At 54.3% G+C, this 18478-nt stretch overlaps 2 protein-coding genes across 4 annotated transcripts in view; one reads left to right on the forward strand and one right to left on the reverse strand.

Moving 5' to 3' along the window:
* LOC140192352 (properdin-like) overlaps window positions 1-2813 on the forward strand; it is a 33041-nt gene extending 30228 nt beyond the window's left edge. For all 3 annotated transcript variants that reach the window (XR_011884229.1, XM_072249999.1, XM_072250000.1), the window contains exons 9-10: window positions 1526-1666; window positions 2729-2813. Coding sequence is in view for 2 of the 3 variants with exons in the window: in XM_072249999.1 (XP_072106100.1) it covers window positions 1526-1661 (136 nt within the window). In the remaining variant the exon portion in view is untranslated. The remainder of the gene's footprint in view (window positions 1-1525; window positions 1667-2728) is intronic.
* Window positions 2814-3581: 768 nt separating this feature from the next.
* Window positions 3582-15987, reverse strand: LOC140192351 (rho guanine nucleotide exchange factor 3-like; the record flags this gene model as incomplete). The annotated part of the gene is made up of 10 exons (XM_072249997.1): window positions 3582-3976; window positions 4322-4511; window positions 4907-5077; window positions 7288-7545; window positions 10074-10150; window positions 11264-11360; window positions 14593-14655; window positions 15101-15204; window positions 15236-15260; window positions 15925-15987. Coding segments are annotated over 10 exons (1305 nt in total), but the record flags the coding sequence as incomplete, so codon positions are not given.
* Window positions 15988-18478: the final 2491 nt, after the last annotated feature.

An 18478-nucleotide genomic window follows, 5' to 3' on the forward strand; every position in this document is an offset into this window, starting at 1 on the left:
AGAGGGAGGGATTGAGGGATCTCGGAGCAGAGGGAGAGGGCAGTAGGATCCAGAGTGGAGGGAGGGGCAGAGGGATCTCAGAGTGGAGGGAGGGGCAGAGGGATCCAGAGCGGAGAGAGGGTCAGAGCGATCTCAGAGCGGAGGGAGGGACTTCAGAGCGGAGGGAGGGTCAGAGGGATCTCAGAGCGGAGGGAGGGACAGATGGATCCAGAGCGGAGGGAGGGACAGAGGGATCTCGGAGCGGAGGGAGGGACAGATGGATCCAGAGCTGAGGAAGGGATTGAGGGATCTCGGAGCGGAGGGAGGGATTGAGGGATCTCGGAGCGGAGGGAGGGTCAGAGGTATCTCGGAGCGGAGAGAGGGTCAGAGGGATCTCAGCGGAGGGAGGGACTGAGGGATCTCGGAGTGGAGAGAGGGTCTGTGGGATCTCAGAGCGGAGGGAGGGTCAGAGGGATCTCAGAGCGGAGGGAGGGGCAGAAGGATCTCAGAGCGGAGGGAGGGATTGAGGGATCTCAGCAGAGGGAGGGATGGAGGGATTGAGGGATCTCAGCAGAGGGAGGGATGGAGGGATCTAGGAGCGGAGGGAGGGTCAGATGGATCTCAGAGCAGAGGGAGGGTCAGAGGGATCTCGGAGCGGAGGGAGGGACAGAGGGATCTCAGAGCAGAGGGAAGGTCAGAGGGATCTCAGAGCGGAGGGAGGGTCAGAGGGATCTCAGAGCGGAGGGAGGGTCAGAGGGATCTCCGAGCGGAGGGAGGGTCAGAGGGATCTCAGAGCGGAGGTAGGGATAGAGGGATCTCAGCGGAGGGAGGGTCAGAGGGATCTCAGAGCGGAGGGAGGTATAGAGGGATCTCAGCGGAGGGAGGGTCAGAGGGATCTCGGAGGGAGGGACAGAGGGATCTCGGAGGGAGGGTCAGAGGGATCTCGGAGCGGAGGGAGGGTCAGAGGGATCTCAGAGCGGAGGGAGGGATAGAGGGATCTCATAGCGGAGGGAGGGTCAGAGGGATCTCGGAGGGTCAGAGGGATCTCGGAGCAGAGGGAGAGACAGAGGGATCTCGGAGCAGAGGGAGAGACAGAGGGATCTCGGAGCGGAGGGAGGGACCGAGGGATCTCGGAGCGGAGGGAGGGTCAGAGGGATCTCAGAGCGGAGGGAGAGGGCAGTAGGATCCGGAGGTGAAGGGGGGAGGCCAGAGAGGGGCCACGTGGCTGAAGGGAAGGATGGAGTGGCTTGACCATGGAGAGACTGCACACGGTGTGTCACCACAGGGAGGGGACAGAGTGTCCCCAGGGCAGTGGGCCTCCATAGTGGAGAAAGGAAGCAGAGGGGTCCCGTCGTCAAGGTGGAGGGGGCTTGTCGAAAGGAGGGGTAGGTGCAGGAGGGCAGTAGCAGGGTTGTCGCTGTGGAGTCCCTGTGTGAGCCGGTTTGCGGATGAAGGCGGATCTCAGAGTAGGGGGTATGCAGTTCCAGCAGAGAGGGTGGTAGGGAGTGTCTCAATGCCTGATGGTACAAATGGATTCTCTACACAGGAAACAGAGGGGGGAAGTGGAGCAGGTACCGGTAGTGTTCTCGGGAGAACCCAGATACTATTGTGAGCAGCTGGACGGCCAGGAGTGGGAGGTGGTTCAAACCAAACCCTGCCACAACGTCCCCGCGTGCGACTGATCGAGGTTGGAGTCACGGTGACATGGGTCAACCACGCACTGGGGCACCGTTCTCTCACACACAATGACCGTCACTGAGACACCGTTCACGCACACACTCTGACCGTCACTGGGTTACATGTCTCACACACACACTGACTGTCACTGGGACACATGACACACACTGACTGACTGTCACTCGGACACAGGTCACACAGATACTGAACGTCACTGGGACATGGGTCCGACACATAATGACCATCAGCAGGACTCGGGTCACTTATACACAGACTGCCTGTCACTGGGACATGGGTCACACACACACAGTGACCGTCACTGGGACATAGTTACACAGACACAAACTGACTGTCACCGGGACACCGGTCACAGACATTGACTGTCATGGGACACGGGTCAATCACACAATGACTGTAACTGGGAGACTGTTCTCACTCACACACTGACTGTCACCGGAACATGGTTACACACACAAAAACTGACATTCACGGGGCACGGGTGACTGACACACTGACCATCACCAGGACACGGGTCACACGTGCACACTGATGGTCACCAGGACACGAGTTTCACACACACACAGACTGTCACAGGACACTGTTCTCATTCACACACTGATGGTCACCAGGACACTGGTCACTCATACACACACACTGACCATCACCGGCACACGGGTAACTCATACACTGACCATTGCTGGGACACGGGTTGCGCGCACACACACCCCTGTCACTAGGGTGTGGTTTTACACACACCACACAAATTAACATTCACCGGGACACGGGTGACTGGCACACTGGCCGTTAACAGGACATGGGTCATACATGCACACTGACCGTCACTGGGACACCGTTCACACACAGACACTGACCGTCACCAGGATACAGGTCACACACACGCTGACCATTACCAGGACACGGATCTGACACACACAAACTGACCGTCAATGGGACAAGGGTCACACACACACTACCCGTCACCGAGACATGGGTCGCACACATACGCTGACCCTCACAGTGGGTGAGCAGCACGGCGAGTGCAGGCTGGAGTCTGATGCATCTCTTCCTGCAGGTTGGTGAGTGAAGATGCTCTGGTTCCAGTGGTTCGCAGTCTCTTGGCTACCCAGATTCTCACAGTAAAGTGTGGCTACTGCTTAGCGATGTCTCGTTTATTTTCTGACTGTTCTGGTGTAGTGTCCGAAACCCGCTCACCCTGCAGACATGGCCTCCGACTTCCTGTGGCATACTATGGCGCTCCTTCTGCCCTGGGGCCAGGTGCGTTCCCTCTACCTCCCCATGGGGCCCAGTGCATCCCTTCTCCCTCCCTCCGCCATGGGGCCCAGTGCATTCCCTTCTCCCTCCCTCTGCCATGGGGCCAGACTGTGTGATGGGACAGTGTGGAGGGAGCTTCATTGTGCCTGACCCCCGGAGTGTGTGATGGGACAGTGTGGAGGGAGTTTCACTCTGCATCTGACCCCGGGATTGTGTGATGGGACGGTGTGGAGGGAGTTTCACTCTGTGTCTGACCCCGGGAGTGTGTGGAGGGAGATTCACTCTGTGTCTGACCCCGGGAGTGTGTGGAGGGAGATTCACTCTGTGTCTGACCCCGGGAGTGTGTGGAGGGAGATTCACTCTGTGTCTGACCCCGGGAGTGTGTGGAGGGAGATTCACTCTGTGTCTGACCCCGGGAGTGTGTGGAGGGAGATTCACTCTGTGTCTGACCCCGGGAGTGTGTGGAGAGAGATTCACTCTGTGTCTGACCCCGGGAGTGTGTGGAGGGAGATTCACTCTGTGTCTGACCCCGGGAGTGTGTGGAGGGAGATTCACTCTGTGTCTGACCCCGGGAGTGTGTGGAGAGAGATTCACTCTGTGTCTGACCCCGGGAGTGTGTGCTGGGACGGTGCAGACTGAGTTGAACCTGGGACGTTGTGTAAGGCACAATCTTTCACATTTAATTCTGAACACAAAGTGCAGCGAAGTAAACAGTAAATGTTTGAAACCGTTGTGTGAGTGAGGCAGCTCAGTCTGTCCAGTGTGTAAGCAGCAGCGTGGCGTGTCCTGTGTCATACAGCCTGCTGCCTCGCCGTGTCCATCAGCTGTGCGGGCTCCTCGCTGTCAATGGTGAGGGCGGCGATCTGTTGTAGGGGGGGCGCGGGGAGCTCGGGCTGCTCCCCCTGGTCCTGTGAGCTGTCCCGGCAGTTGATGATGGCTTGACGGATAGAGGAGACCCACTGCTGCTTGTTGAAGCTGTCGCTGGCCTGGAGGGTGTGGGCTTGTCCACGGGACCGGTCCCGGAAGCTCACCCGAAAAACGTTCCTGGCTGTCTCAGCAGGAGAGTGGGGAGAAGCCTGGTTAGTATTCACAGCACATCATCCCTCCGTCTTTCTCCTCCTCCCGCCAGCTTGCTCGGCTCCCACCATGCAACCCCCATTCCCTCGCTCCCTTCACTTCTCCCATCCTGCTCCCTCTCTCTCTCTCCACCTCCCTTCCCCTTCCCTCCTTTCCCCTTCCCCTCCTTCCCCATCTCCCCCTCACTTTCGCCACCTCCTTCCGAACCCCCTAGCTTTACCTACTCGCCATCGTTCCCCATCCCTGCTCCAACCCTCTCCTTGCCCCTGCTCTCCCACTCCCCTCCTCCAGCTTCCGCACGCTTCGCTGCACCCACCTCTCTCAGTGGTGCTGCCAAAGGCCCCTCGGATTGAGCCGCCGATCCGTGTTTCTCCGTCCGGAAGGTCCTCGAGCACCAGCTGCCCGACGGGAATGGGTGTTCGGTAAACCTGGTAGCAAAGCCCCTGAGCCTGGCTCACCGGCCTCGTCACCACCAGCGCTCGCTCGAACAGGAACACCCGCAGCTTCTGGGGGGAGGCACAGCAAGAGTCAACAGCTGGGCGAGGGTGTCAAAGGCCAAACGTCGTGGCTGGGACAAGGAAGGTCAAATAAGGTCGGGGGTCACTAATCCTGACAGGCAGGGTGAAACTGGGGAAGGTCGGGGTCAGAGATTCCACCCCTCCCTGAGGGTGAGAAGAAGGGGAGATGGGAAGGGAGAGAGATGGAGAGAACAGGGTGGGGAGCAAAGGGGTTTTGGGGAAGGCAGAGAAAGAGAAGATGGGGTGGAGAGGAGGGGAGAAGGGGGGTGTGGGAGGGAGACGCAGAGGACAGGGAGGAGCTGGGAGAGAGGGTGAAGGAGGGACGGAATAGGGCAGGATGTGTCTGTTGTAGGTCGGGGTGGCGGAGGGTGTCAGGTACTTACGGCACCCTTGTTGTTCCTCAGTTCTCCGTGACACCAGAGGCGGCGGGATCGCTGCACCTCGGCCTCGGGCTGGGCGTCGGGCAGGTACCGCAGCCGCTGCCAGTAGAAGCGACACTCTGACTCGCCTGTCCGCTCGTCAATCTGCGCCGCGATCCTCTGGCTCAGCTCCATCTGCGGGCAACACAGCGAGGTGGGTGGGGGCCGGTCTGTACCTGGGTCCCCTCCTACACCTGACACCCCTGAATTTCAGGTCCCCCCTCCCTCTTACGGAGTCATAGAAAACTACTGCGCCGGGACCATAGCCCATCCATGTACCTATCCAAATTTCTATTATGTGTGAAATCGAAATTGCATCCACCACCTCTGCTGGCAGCTCATTCCATTCTCTCACCACCCTCCGAATGAAGAAGTTACCTCTCATGTTCCCTTAAATATTTCACATTTCACCCTTAACCTATGACCTTTAGTTCTAGACTCCCCCAACCTTAATGGAGAAAGTCTGCTTGCATTAAACTGATCTCTACTCCTCATAATTTTGTATATCTCTATCAAACCTCCCCTGAACCTCCCACCCTCCGGGTAGAGCTGCTAGGACTTGAAGTTTCAATCCCTATGGTAAGTCGGCACTCTTGATGTTGGCAGTGGGCTTAGTGGTGACAAGGAGGGAGGGTAGGTACGTCATCGGGGTCATCAGGTGGGCACCCTCCTTCTTTGACCTTCCGTTGATAAGCCCACAACATCTCCACAGGGCTCAACGGTGCTACCTGGTGTCCCAGATACACCCCCCTCAGTTCCATACCCTCCTGTCTTCATCTTGCAGCCCAGTTGTCTTTCCTTTTAATCCAAATCCAATCGCAGCTTTCTTCTGCTGCATTTGACAAGGACCTGATTGCTTGTTGGAGGCAGTGACCCCTCACCCCTATCTTCTTCAATAGACTGGTCGTGGATGTAGCAACGAACCCCCTGCATCCCACTTCTACAGGGAAAATCTTGGTCTTCTAGCCATTCTGGGCAGCTTCAGTTGCCAGTACTTGGTCTTTTTCCTCTCATAAGCTTCTTTGACACCAAATAAAGTTCTAACATATCCAACCTCAGGCCTCAAGTTCCAGTAACATCCTTGTAAATTTTCTCTGCACTCTTTCAATCTTAGGTAGGTGACCAAAGCTGCACACAATACTCCAAAATCAGCCTCACCAACGTCTTAAATAACTGCAACATAACATCCCATCTGCTTCACTCATAACCCTGATCTATGAAGGCCAAGGTGCCAAGAGAGTGGCTGGATGGAGAAGTGTCTCTACCAAAGGAGGTGTAAAGCACTGCTTCCCTTTGCTAGCCTGCAGGTCACCCTTGGGCAAGGTGTAGCACCTGCTTAGCCCAACCCCCTGATCAGGGTCATGTGAATCCATGGTGGATGGTCGTATGAGCCGCTGGTGCATATCACAAGACCTGGTTATGTGACCACTGACGTTAGGCGGTCAGCCCCTGAAAAGAATTTATAACGGCTGGGGTCACCTATCTTATAAAGACAGCCCCAGAAGAAGGCAATGGCAAATCATTTCTGTGGAAAATTTTGCAAGCAAGGTCACCGTGTTCACCTACTTCATATGACATGGCACAAAAACAAACAAGTATGCCAAAAGCTCTGTTTATAACTATATCAACCCGTGAAGCCTCTTTCAGGGAATTATGGATCTGTATTCCCAGATCCCTCTTCCACCGCACTTCTACCATTTACCATGTAAATCCCACCGTAGTTGATTTCTCAAAGTGCAACATCTCACACTTTTCTGCATTAAATTCCATCTGCAATTTTTCAGCCCATTTTTCCAGCTGGTCCAGATCCCGTTGCAAGCCATGATGGTCTTCCTCACTGTCCACTACACCCCAATCATAGTGTCAACTGCAAATTTGCTGATCCAGTTTACCACATTGTCATCCAGATTGTTGATACAGATGACAAACAACACCGATCCCTCTGGCACTCCACTAGTCACAGGCCTCCAATCAGCGAGGCAGCCATCTACCACTCTCTGGCTTCTTCCAAAAAGCCAATGTCTAATCCAGTTTACTACCTCATCCTCAATGGCAAGCAACTGAACTTTCTTGACCAACCTCCTATGCAGGACCTTGTCAAATGCCTTCCTAAAGTGCATGTAGACAATATCCACTGTCTTGCCTCCATCAACTTTCCTGTTAGTTTCCCCGAAAAATTCTATAAGATTGGTTAGACATGACCAACCATGCACAAAGCCATGTTGACTATCCTTAATCAGTCCATTTCTATCCAAATACCAAATATATCAGATCCCTTACAATAGCAATGCACCTGTTTTTCCCCTGTCCCCTCTCCCTGCCCACCCCCCTCCCTCCGGACTCACAGCCTGCTGGAGTAGAGCGTGGTCGGTGTGCTCGGGTGGGGTGTACCGACTGATCTCCCGCAGCAGCAGCGGGTACTTAACCAGGCGGCTCCGGGGCAGGTCCAGGAAGCTCCAGAGGTCAAGCTTGCGGCTGAAGGCCGACTGCTGGCAGAGCTGCAGGAACTCGTCCACCCGCTGTTCCCGCCGCTTGGCGTCCAGCACCGCCTTCGCCTCCACCTGGTTACAGCAGTACGTCTCGTAGGCGGCCAGCGAGGGCAGCTGTGGGCACAGGGAGGGATGGTGAGAGAGGGGAGAGAGAGAGAGAGACGTGGCCAGCGAGGGTAGCTGTGGGCAGAGGGAGGGATGGTGAGAGAGGGGAGAGAGAGAGAGATGTGGCCAGCGAGGGTAGCTGTGGGCAGAGGGAGGGATGGTGAGAGAGGGGAGAGAGAGACGTGGCCAGCGAGGGTAGCTGTGGGCAGAGGGAGGGATGGTGAGAGAGGGGGGAGAGAGAGAGACGTGGCCAGTGAGGGTAGCTGTGGGCAGAGGGAGGGATGGTGAGAGAGAGAGACGCGGCCAGCGAGGGTAGCTGTGGGCAGAGGGAGGGATGGTGAGAGAGAGAGAGACGTGGCCAGCGAGGGTAGCTGTGGGCAGAGGGAGGGATGGTGAGAGAGGGGAGAGAGAGAGAGATGTGGCCAGCGAGGGTAGCTGTGGGCAGAGGGAGGGATGGTGAGAGAGGGGAGAGAGAGAGAGACGTGGCCAGCGAGGGTAGCTGTGGGCAGAGGGAGGGATGGTGAGAGAGGGGAGAGAGAGACGCGGCCAGCGAGGGTAGCTGTGGGCAGAGGGAGGGATGGTGAGAGAGGGGGGAGAGAGAGAGAGACGTGGCCAGCGAGGGTAGCTGTGGGCAGAGGGAGGGATGGTGAGAGAGAGAGACGCGGCCAGTGAGGGTAGCTGTGGGCAGAGGGAGGGATGGTGAGAGAGAGAGACGCGGCCAGCGAGGGTAGCTGTGGGCAGAGGGAGGGATGGTGAGAGAGGGGAGAGAGAGAGAGACGTGGCCAGCGAGGGTAGCTGTGGGCAGAGGGAGGGATGGTGAGAGAGAGAGACGCGGCCAGTGAGGGTAGCTGTGGGCAGAGGGAGGGATGGTGAGAGAGAGAGACGTGGCCAGTGAGGGTAGCTGTGGGCAGAGGGAGGGATGGTGAGAGAGGGGAGAGAGAGAGAGACGTGGCCAGCGAGGGTAGCTGTGGGCAGAGGGAGGGATGGTGAGAGAGAGAGAGATGTGGCCAGCGAGGGTAGCTGTGGGCAGAGGGAGGGATGGTGAGAGAGGGGAGAGAGAGAGAGACGTGGCCAGCGAGGGTAGCTGTGGGCAGAGGGAGGGATGGTGAGAGAGGAGGGCAGCTGTGGGCAAAGGGAGGGATGGAGAGAGAGAGAGAGACAAGGGCAGCTGTGGCAGAGGGGGTATTGGACGGTGAGAGAGGGGAAAGAGGTGACCTGTGAGGGCAGAGGGAGAAATGGTGAGTGAGTTGGAGAGACACAGTGAGTTGAAAGAGTGGGGAGTGAGGCAGCGAGAGGGAAAGGGCAGGGCAGTGGGGGTGAGAGGGAGAGGGGAGAGAGTGAGGTGGAACGAGCGTCAGTGGAGGGGGAGAGAGTGACTCGCAGGAGGGCATCTGGAAGGATGATAGTAGGGGAGGAGGAGAGGTGACATGGAGGGGAGGGAGGCAGGAAGGTGGAGGAACTTTCCCCTGTTGGCTTCCCCACCGAGAGTCCACGGTCAGTGTGGACCAGTAATAACATCTCCGGGCACATCGCAAGAATGCGTGCTCTTTTACTCCCTCTGTATTCATGGTGAGGAGATGTATTGGAGTGAGAGAGATCAGTTGGTTGAGTGGTGTCACAATAACAACCTCACACTCAGTGTCAGTAGGGTCAAGGAATTGATTGTGGTTTTCAGGAAGGGCAAGCAGAGGGAACTCAAAACAGTCCTCATCAAGCAGTGGAAAGTGTGAGCAGTTTCCTGGGAGGGGTCAACATCTCAGAGGGTCTATCCTGGTCCCAACATATTGATGCAATTACAAAGAAGGCAAAACAGCAGCGATATTTCATTAAGAATCAGGTCACCAAACACCGGCAGATTTCTACAGATGTACCGTCAAGAGCATCCTGACTCACATCACCGTCAGGCATGGAGGGGCCACTGCACAGGATCAGAAGAAACTGCAGAGGGTTGTAAACTCATCTTGGGCACCAGCCACCTTCAAAAGGTGATGCCTCAAAATGTGAAGTCCATCGTTCATGACCCACGCCATCTTCTCACTGCTATAGGAGCCAGAAGCCCCAGACTCACTGACTCAGGAACACCTTCTTCCCCTCCTCCATCAGAATGGACAATGAACGCGTGAAACTATCTCATTCTTTGTCTTTTGCACTATTATTGATTTTTGTGACTATAGTACTGCCACCACAAGGTGACAAATTTCACAACATATGTCCATGATAATAAACCTGATTCTGATTCTGACAGAGAGAGGGGGTCTGTGAAGGGAATGAGCCAGAAGTGAAAGGGTTGGTGTTGCGGAGGGAGGAAGAGAGATCAGAAGAAGGCGGAAGGTCAGAGGATCTTAGGGTATTGGGGTTAGAGGGTCAGAGAAAGACTGGAGAAAATGAGAGGGAGATGGAGAGACAGGCAGGGTTCTCAAGAGGCACCCATAATGAAGGGGTTGGTGGAAGGAGAGAGACCAGGCATCTGTGGGTTGGGAGCAGAATCGGTGGAAGGGCAGGGGTGGGGTGTAACGAGTGGAACAGCGAAGACTCACCCAGTCAAGAAGCGTGCGGCCCACCTCTCTCACCGTGCCGTCCACGTTCCTCACCTCTTCCAGGCGACTGAGAAGGTCTGAGCAGAGAGAGCACTGTGTGTGTGTGTGTGTGTGTATGTATGTGATCATCCCCCCGAAAGGGTCCCTCCCCTCTCCCCCTTCTCTCTCCCTCCCTTCCTCTCCCACTCTCTCTCTCATTCCCTGCCTCTCTCCGCTCCCTCCCTGTACACCCGTGTGTGTGTGAAAGAGACAGGGCACCCTGTGTGTGTGTGAGTCTTTCCCCTACTGTGAGACCCCGTACACCCTGTGTGTGTGTGTGTGTCCTTCCCCCTTCTGAGGCACACTGTACGCCCTGTGTGGTTGGGTGTTTTTCCCCTGTTATGAGACCCTGTACACACTGTGTGTGTGTGTTCCTTTCACTTTACTGTCGGACCCTGTACACCCAGTGTATGTGTGTGAGTGTCTCCACTACTGTGAAACTCCATTCAACCTGTGTGTGTGTGTGTGCGTCCCCATCCCCATCCCCTACTGTGGGACCCTGTACACTGTGTGTGTGTGTGTGTGTGTGTGTGTCCATCCCCATCCCCTACTGTGGGACCCTGTACACTCCGTGTGTGTCCATCCCCATCCCCTACTGTGGGACCCTGTACACTCTGTGTGTGTGGTGTCCATCCCCATCCCCTACTGTGGGACCCTGTACACTCTGTGTGTGTCCATCCCCATCCCCTACTGTGGGACCCTGTACACTCCGTGTGTGTCCATCCCCATCCCCTACTGTGGGACCCTGTACACTCTGTGTGTGTGGTGTCCATCCCCATCCCCTACTGTGGGACCCTGTACACTCTGTGTGTGTCCATCCCCATCCCCTACTGTGGGACCCTGTACACTCTGTGTGTGTGTGTGTGTGTGTGTCCATCCCCATCTGTGGGACCCTGTACACTGTGTGTGTGTGTGTGTGTGTGTGTGTGTGTGTTTGTGTGTGTGTGTCCGTCCATCCCCATCCCCTACTGTAGGACCCTGTACACTCTGTGTGTGTGTGTGTGTGTGTGTGTGTGTGTGTGTGTCCATCCCCATCCCCTACTGTGGGACCCTGTACACTCTGTGTGTGTGTGTGTGTGTGTGTGTCCATCCCCATCCCCTACTGTGGGAGTCTGTAGACACGCTGTGTGCGCCGAATGCTCTACGCCTACCTTCATGTAAGGGGATAAGTGAGTAGAGGCTACCGAAGATCTGGGTCAGCTCCTCCTCGGACATGATGCACAATTTGAGCATGGGCTCGTAGTAAGCCTGCAGGGAGGAGAGTGACAACGGGGCTGAGTGCCGTTGATTCCCCCACCTCACACATCCACGTGCTCCCCGCACCCGAGCAGGTCCCAGCGCCGAGATGGTTCGACCCACACGTGGGATCGAGGGGAGTACGGGCAGATCCTACTGACCGACTGGGGTATGGTACAGCGCCAGTGACCCGGGTTCAATTCCCAGTGCTGTCTGGAAGGAAGTTGTACACTCTCCACGTTTCCTCTGGTGTGCTCCAGTTTCTTCCCACATTCCAAAGATGTACAGGTTGGGGTTAGTGAGTTATGGCCGTGTTGCCAAGCATGGCGACACTTGTGGGCTGCCCCCAGCACATCCTTGGACTGTGTTGGCCGTTGACACAAATGACACGTTTCACTGTACATGTCAAATAAAGCTCATCTTTAATCTTGAACTGCAGCCTTCCTATAGAACTCCTTCGGCCCAAGTCCTTGCGGCAAAGTTTGCGGATGGTACGAAGATGGGTGGAGGGGTGGGTAGTGCTGAGGAAGCAAAGCGATTGCAGCAGGACTTCGACACATTGAGCAAAAAGCAGTTAGAATACAGGAAATGTACGATAATGCATTTTGGTAAAAGGAACAATAGTGCAGACTATAATCTAAATGGGGAGAAGGTTCAAACATCGGAGGTGCAGAGGGACTCAGGAGTCCTCATGCAAGACTCCCAGTACGTTAATTTACAGTTTGAGTCTGTGGTAAAGAAGGCAAATGCAATGTTGGCATTTATTTCAAGGGGAATAGAATATAAAGGCAAGGAGATAACGCTGAGCCTTTATAAGACAGTAGTCAGGCAATGAAGGGAATCATCCTTGTGATATGAGGAGCGTTTGGCAGCTTTGGGTCTGTACCCATTGGCATTTAGAGGAATGCATGGGGATCTCATTGAAACCTACCAAATGTTGAAGGGACTAGATAGGCTGGATGTGGAGAGGATGTTTCCTGGGGTGGCCAGAACTAGAGGGCACAGCCTCAAAACTGAGGGGTGACACTTTAGAACAGAAGTAATGAGGGTTTTTTTTTTAGCCAGAGTGTAGTAAGTCCGTGGGTATAGTTAAGGCAGAAGTTGATTGTTTCCTGATCGGTCAGGGCATCAAAGGATATGGCAAGAAGGCAGGTGCTTGGAGTTGAGTGGGATCTGGGTTCAGCTACGATGGAATAGAGGAGCAGACTAGATGGGCTGAATGGCCTAATTCTGCTCCTATATCTTTGGTCTAAACCCATCCATGCTGACCAAACTGGTCAGTCGAGCTAGTTCCTTTTGCCCAAACTCTGCTATCTCTGTACCTGTCTGAGCGTCTTTTAAATGTTGTTAATGTAGCATTTCCTCTGGCAGTTCGTACCAAAGATGGACCACCTTCTGGGTGAAGAAGTTGCCCCTCATGTCCCTTTTAAATCTTACCCCAGTCTGTGTTCTCTAGTTTAGACCCCTGTACCCCGGGACCATCCACTCTATCTACACCCCTCGTGATTTTATATACCCCAATGAAGACACCCCTCAGCCTCTGTCACTCCAGGGAAAACCAGTCTCTCTGGTGTTCATCGAGTGGACAGCCAGGGTGGAATTGGCTAACACAAGACAGCAAAATTTTAATTTGATTGAAGGAAAGTATCAGGGATTTGCCAGAGTAGGTTAAAGGGTTAGCACAACATTGTGGGCCGAAGAGCCTCTATTGTGCTTTAACTCAGGCCCTCTCATCCTGGTAAATCACTTCTTCGCTCTCTCCAGCTTATTAACCCCACCCTTCCTTTCGCTGGGCATCAGAGCTTCACACAGTGGTGTGGTCTGGTCTCACTAACGGGTACAGGTCGAGCACAATGTCTCAGCTCCTCACCACAGTATCCTAATGGATGAAGGCCGATGCTGCCTATTACCACTTCCAGGGTCCTGTGCGCCCGACCCCAGGTCCCTCTGTTCCAGAGCTCTGCCTTCCACCATGTTTGTGAATCAAAACGCACTTTTAACGCAATTAAATTCCATCTGCCGCCCCTCGGCTCGTAGGCCCAGTTGCTCAAGATTTCTTTGTGACTTATGACAACCGTCCTCACTGTCCACTACACTGCCAACTTCAGTGTGATCCTCTCACCCCCGGTCTCACACTGAGTGGCCTCGCAAACATTGCCAGGCATCTCCACAACTTTAGTGCAGTGTGTGGTGGAGGAAGGCAGGCAGGAACACCACCCACTGGACTAAAGTCATGGAGACGCCCGGCAGATTGGACAGCAGCCATGGAGGGAGAGATGGAGAGAAAGACCCCGACATCCTGAACTACCTTAGAGATGTTTGGAATAATCTGCTCTCTGCTGTGCTCAAACTTCATGCAGATGCCATCTCGGGGATTCAGAGGGAGCAGGGGAGGGGAGGGGTGTGGTCGAGAGTGGATTTGCTAAGTACTCCCTCAGGTGGAGGACAGCCAAATTGGGAACATGATACGAGAGTAGGGTCAGGGGCCCTAGGATAGGGTCAAAGGTCTCTGGGAAAGTCACTCGCTCAGTATCCGAGCTGGTTCCCAAATGTCTCCCAAAGGGTGAAGTGGGGAGTGACGGGAGGGGGGGTTGGATTGGGCAATGGACACAGCTCAGTCCCAAGGTTGGATGGAGGGCCTGGAATATGAGCGAGGATGTAAATGCTGAGGCTTTATAAGGCATTGGTCTGACCATATTTGGAGTATGGTGAGCAGTTTTTGGCCACTTTTCTTAGAATGGATGTGCTGGCATTGGAGAAGTTCCAGAGGAGGTTCGTGAAAGGATAATTCCTGGGATGAGAAGGTTAATGTATGAGGAGTGTTTGAAGTCTCCAGGCCCGTACATTGAAAGGCCTCAATAGAATGGTCAAGTAGAGAATATTTCCTATGGTGGTGGCATCTAGGACCAGAGGACACAGCCTCAGAATAGAAGGATGTCTATTTAGAACAGAGATGAGGAGGAATTTCTTTAGACAGAGGGTGGCGAATCTGTGAAATTCATTGTCACAGATGGCCGTGGATACTAAGTCATTGGGTGTACTTAAAATGGAGGTTGATAGATTCTTGACTGGTTAAGGGGAGAAGGCAGGAAAATGGGGTTGAGAGGGATAGTAAATCAGCCGTGATGTGACGGCAGAACAGACTCAATGGGCCGAATGGCCCAATTCTGCTCTGATGCCTTATGATCTTATGGGCAGAGGTGCGGAGGGGCAGTGCGATCGGAGGGCTGGAGAGACCCCTCACCTTCTTGGTGGTGTTCAGGTCGGCGATGAGTGACTGCTCCCCCTGCATCAGTTCAAAGATTGCCTGCCCGGGGACAGGGACATCGTTACAAAGTGACTGAAACCACATCATCTCACCCTGCCCCTCACCCTTGTTTCCCCCACACCCTCTGCCCCCAACCCCTCCCCATCCTTCGAAAGCTTTCCGCCCTCCCCTGCCACAGCTCAGACCTGGCTCCCTTGATCGTCTAACGTGTTCCTACACCCCACAATCTACCACATCTGACTCCTACTTCCGATCCCCTCCCAACCCTGATTGACCTCCCCTCTGCCTGCCTTAACCCAACCTTCTGCTTATAACCCCCGACTCCTTCCTTCTGATCCCATGACCCAACCTCTCACACCTCCCACCTCCCAACTCCCCACGTTGCCCCCTATCCTGAACTCCCCCTGCTCCACCTCTGACCCATGCCAGAACGGACTCTCCCACAGCCTGCGACCCGTCTTCTGCCTGAACTCCGACCTCTCACTCCTGCCGTTGACCTCGCTGGCGGTGAGAGCCCCTCGCCACCACAGTCAAAGGTCTCACTCCACAGCCTGTTGTCCCGGATGCGTTGGAGGCTGCCCGAGCCCCTGTCGCCTATATTTCCGTCATCTTTCCCTACCGCGGTCCATGCGGAAACTCAGGCGCTGCAGGAATGGGAGGGTCAAGGGTCAGGGGTAGCCGTCTTACCCCTGACCTCTCCCACTCCCCTCACTTCCAGGAGTTGGAAACTCTGCTCCCCAACCTCTCGCAATCCTTACTCATCCTTCTCATCCATCCACTCCTCCCTCTCTCCACCCCTCCTCCATCCTCCCTCCTCCCACCCTCCTCCTCCCCCACCTCCTCCTCCCACCCTCCCCTCCCTACTCCCCCCTCCCACTCCCCCTACACCCCTACCTCCCTCCTCCCCTACACCCTCCTCTCCACACCCCATGCTACCCCTCCCCTACACCTTCCCACCACCTCCTGCACCCTCACACCCTCCCACCCTCCCATTTCCTCTCCTTCCTCTACACCTTCCCTCCTTCCCCACACCCTCCCCTCACCCACCCTCTCTCCCTCCCCTACACCATCCCACCTTCCCCTCTCTTCCCTCCACCTCCCCTCACCACCCTCCCTCCTCTACACCCTCACCCTCCACCTTCCCCCTCTCCCTCCCCTACACTCTCCTCCCTCCCACCTCCCCTCAGCACCCTCCCTCCTCCCCTACACCCTCCCACCTTCCCCTCCCTCCCTCCTCCCCCTCCACCCTCCCACCTCCCCTCATCACCCTCCCTCCCTCCCCTACACCCTCCCACTCTCTTTCTTTACCTGGAAGGACTGACTGAATCGTTTCAATCTTGACACTGGCTTTACCCGTTTATTGCTCGGCTCCTGGGGGGCGGGGGGGGGGATCACAGAGAGATAGGTGAGGGGATCAGAAATAGAGTGAGGCTCCACCTCCCCCTCTTCCCTTCTCCACTGCCCTCACCTTCTACCTTCACCTCCTCCCTAACCTCCCATTCACCCTAACCCTCCTCCCTCATACCCTCCTCTCCCCTCTCATATCCTCCTCCCCACACTCCTCCTTTCTCCTCCCACCCTCTCTCCATACTCACCTTCCTGCCCTCTAGTTGCTCCTCCCTTTAGCTCCCACCCTCTCCCTCCTACTCCCCCCTCAGCCTTCCCCTGCCACGTTCCACACTCCTTTCAGGCCCCTGATCTGAGAAGGGATATTCTGACATTGGAGAACGTTTAGTGGATGTTCACGAGAATGAATCCGGGAATGAAAGCCTTATCACCTATTGAATGTTGAAAGGCCTGAATAAAATGGATGTGGAGAGGATGTTTCTTATAGTGGGGGGGGGGGGTGGTGTGGGATCAGAGGGCACAGCCTCAATACAGAGGAACATCCAATTAGAAAGCAGATGAAGTGGAATTTCTTTAACCACAGATTCACCACCCTCTGACTAAAGAAATTCCTCCTCATCTCCGTTCAACTTAAGGTGGAGGTTAATAGGTTCTTGGTTAGTCAGGGCGTGAAAGGTTACAGGAGAATAGGGTTGAGAAGGAAATGGATAGGTCATGATGAGATGGGCCAAATGGCCTGATACTGCTCCTGTATCTTCTGGCCCTCACAATGTCCATATCCCTCCATTCCCTGCACGTCCATGTATCTATCTAAGTGCCTTTGAAACTCCTCAATCATATCTGCCTCCACTGGCACAGCCCAGGCACCTACCAATCTGTATATACGATAAACTTGCTGCTCACTTCTCCTTGGGACGTAACCCCTCTCACCTGAAATGCATGTCCTCTGGTACTGGACATTTCAACTCGGGGGAAAAGGCACTGTCTGGCTATGTCTCTCATAATCTTATCAGGTTTCCACTCAGCCTCCGCCACGCCAGAGAAAACAGCCAAAGTTTATCCAACCTCTTCCCGTCCCCTGTAAACCAGGCAGCTTCCTGGTGGACCTCTTCCACACCCTCTCCAAGCCTCGACATCCTTCCCATTGTGGAGCAACCGGAACTGTACACAATACTCCATATGTGACCTAACTAGAGTTAGAACCATAGAAAAACTACAGCACAGAAACAGGCCTTTTGGCCCTTCTTGGCTGTGCCAAACCATTTTCTGCCTCGTCCCACTGACCTGCACACGGACCATATCCCTCCATACACCTCCCATCCATGTATCTGTCCAATTTATTCTTAAATGTTAAAAAAGAACCCGCATTTACCACCTCGTCTGCAGCTCATTCCATACTCCCACCACTCTCTGTGTGAAGAAGCCCCCCCTAATATTCCCTTTAAACTTTTCCCCCCCTCACCCTTAACCCATGTCCTCTGGTTTTTTTTCTCCCCTTGCCTCAGTGGAAAAAGCCTGCTTGCATTCACTCTATCTATACCCATCATAATTTTATATACCTCTATCAAATCTCCCCTCATTCTTCTACGCTCCAGGGAATAAAGTCCTAACCTATTCAACCTTTCTCTGTAACTGAGTTTCTCAAGTCCCGGCAACATCCTTGTAAACCTTCTCTGCACTCTTTCAACCTTATTTATATCCCTTCCTGTAATTTGGCGACCAAAACTGAACACAATACTCCAGATTCGGCCTCACCAATGCCTTATACAACCTCATCATAACATTCCAGCTCTTATACTCAATACTTTGATTAATAAAGGCCAATGTACCAAAAGCTCTCTTTACGACCCTATCTACCTGTGACGCCACTTTTAGGGAATTTTGTATCTGTATTCCCAGATCCCTCTGTTCTACTGCACTCCTCAGTGCCTTACCATTAACCCTGTATGTTCTACCTTGGTTTGTCCTTCCAACGTGCAATACCTCACACTTGTCTGTATTAAACTCCATCTGCCATTTTTCAGCCCATTTTTCCAGCTGGTCCAAGTCCCCCTGCAGGCTCTGAAAACCTTCCTCACTGTCCACTACACCTCCAATCTTTGTATCATCAGCAAATTCTTGTAAATCTCCTCTGCACCCTTTCTATAGTTTCTACATCCTTCCTGTAGTGAAGTGACCATATGCCTTCTTAACCACATTCTACATCCTTCCTGTAGTGAAGTGACCATATGCCTTCTTAACCACAGAGTCAACCTGCGTAGCAGCTTTGAGTGTCCTATGGACTCAGATCCCAAGATCCCTCTGATCCTCCACACTACCAAGAGTCTTACCACTAATACTATATTCTGACATCATATTTGACCTACCAAAATAATCCACCTCACACTTATCTGGGTTGAACTCCATCTGCCACTTCTCAGCCCAGTTTTGCATTCTATCAATGTCCTGCTGTAACCTCTGACAGTCCTCCACATTGTGGAGCAACCGGAACTGTACACAATACTCCATATGTGAC

This window comes from Mobula birostris, unplaced genomic scaffold, assembly GCF_030028105.1.
Source record: "Mobula birostris isolate sMobBir1 unplaced genomic scaffold, sMobBir1.hap1 scaffold_1169, whole genome shotgun sequence".
NCBI classification, from domain to species: Eukaryota; Metazoa; Chordata; class Chondrichthyes; order Myliobatiformes; family Myliobatidae; genus Mobula; species Mobula birostris.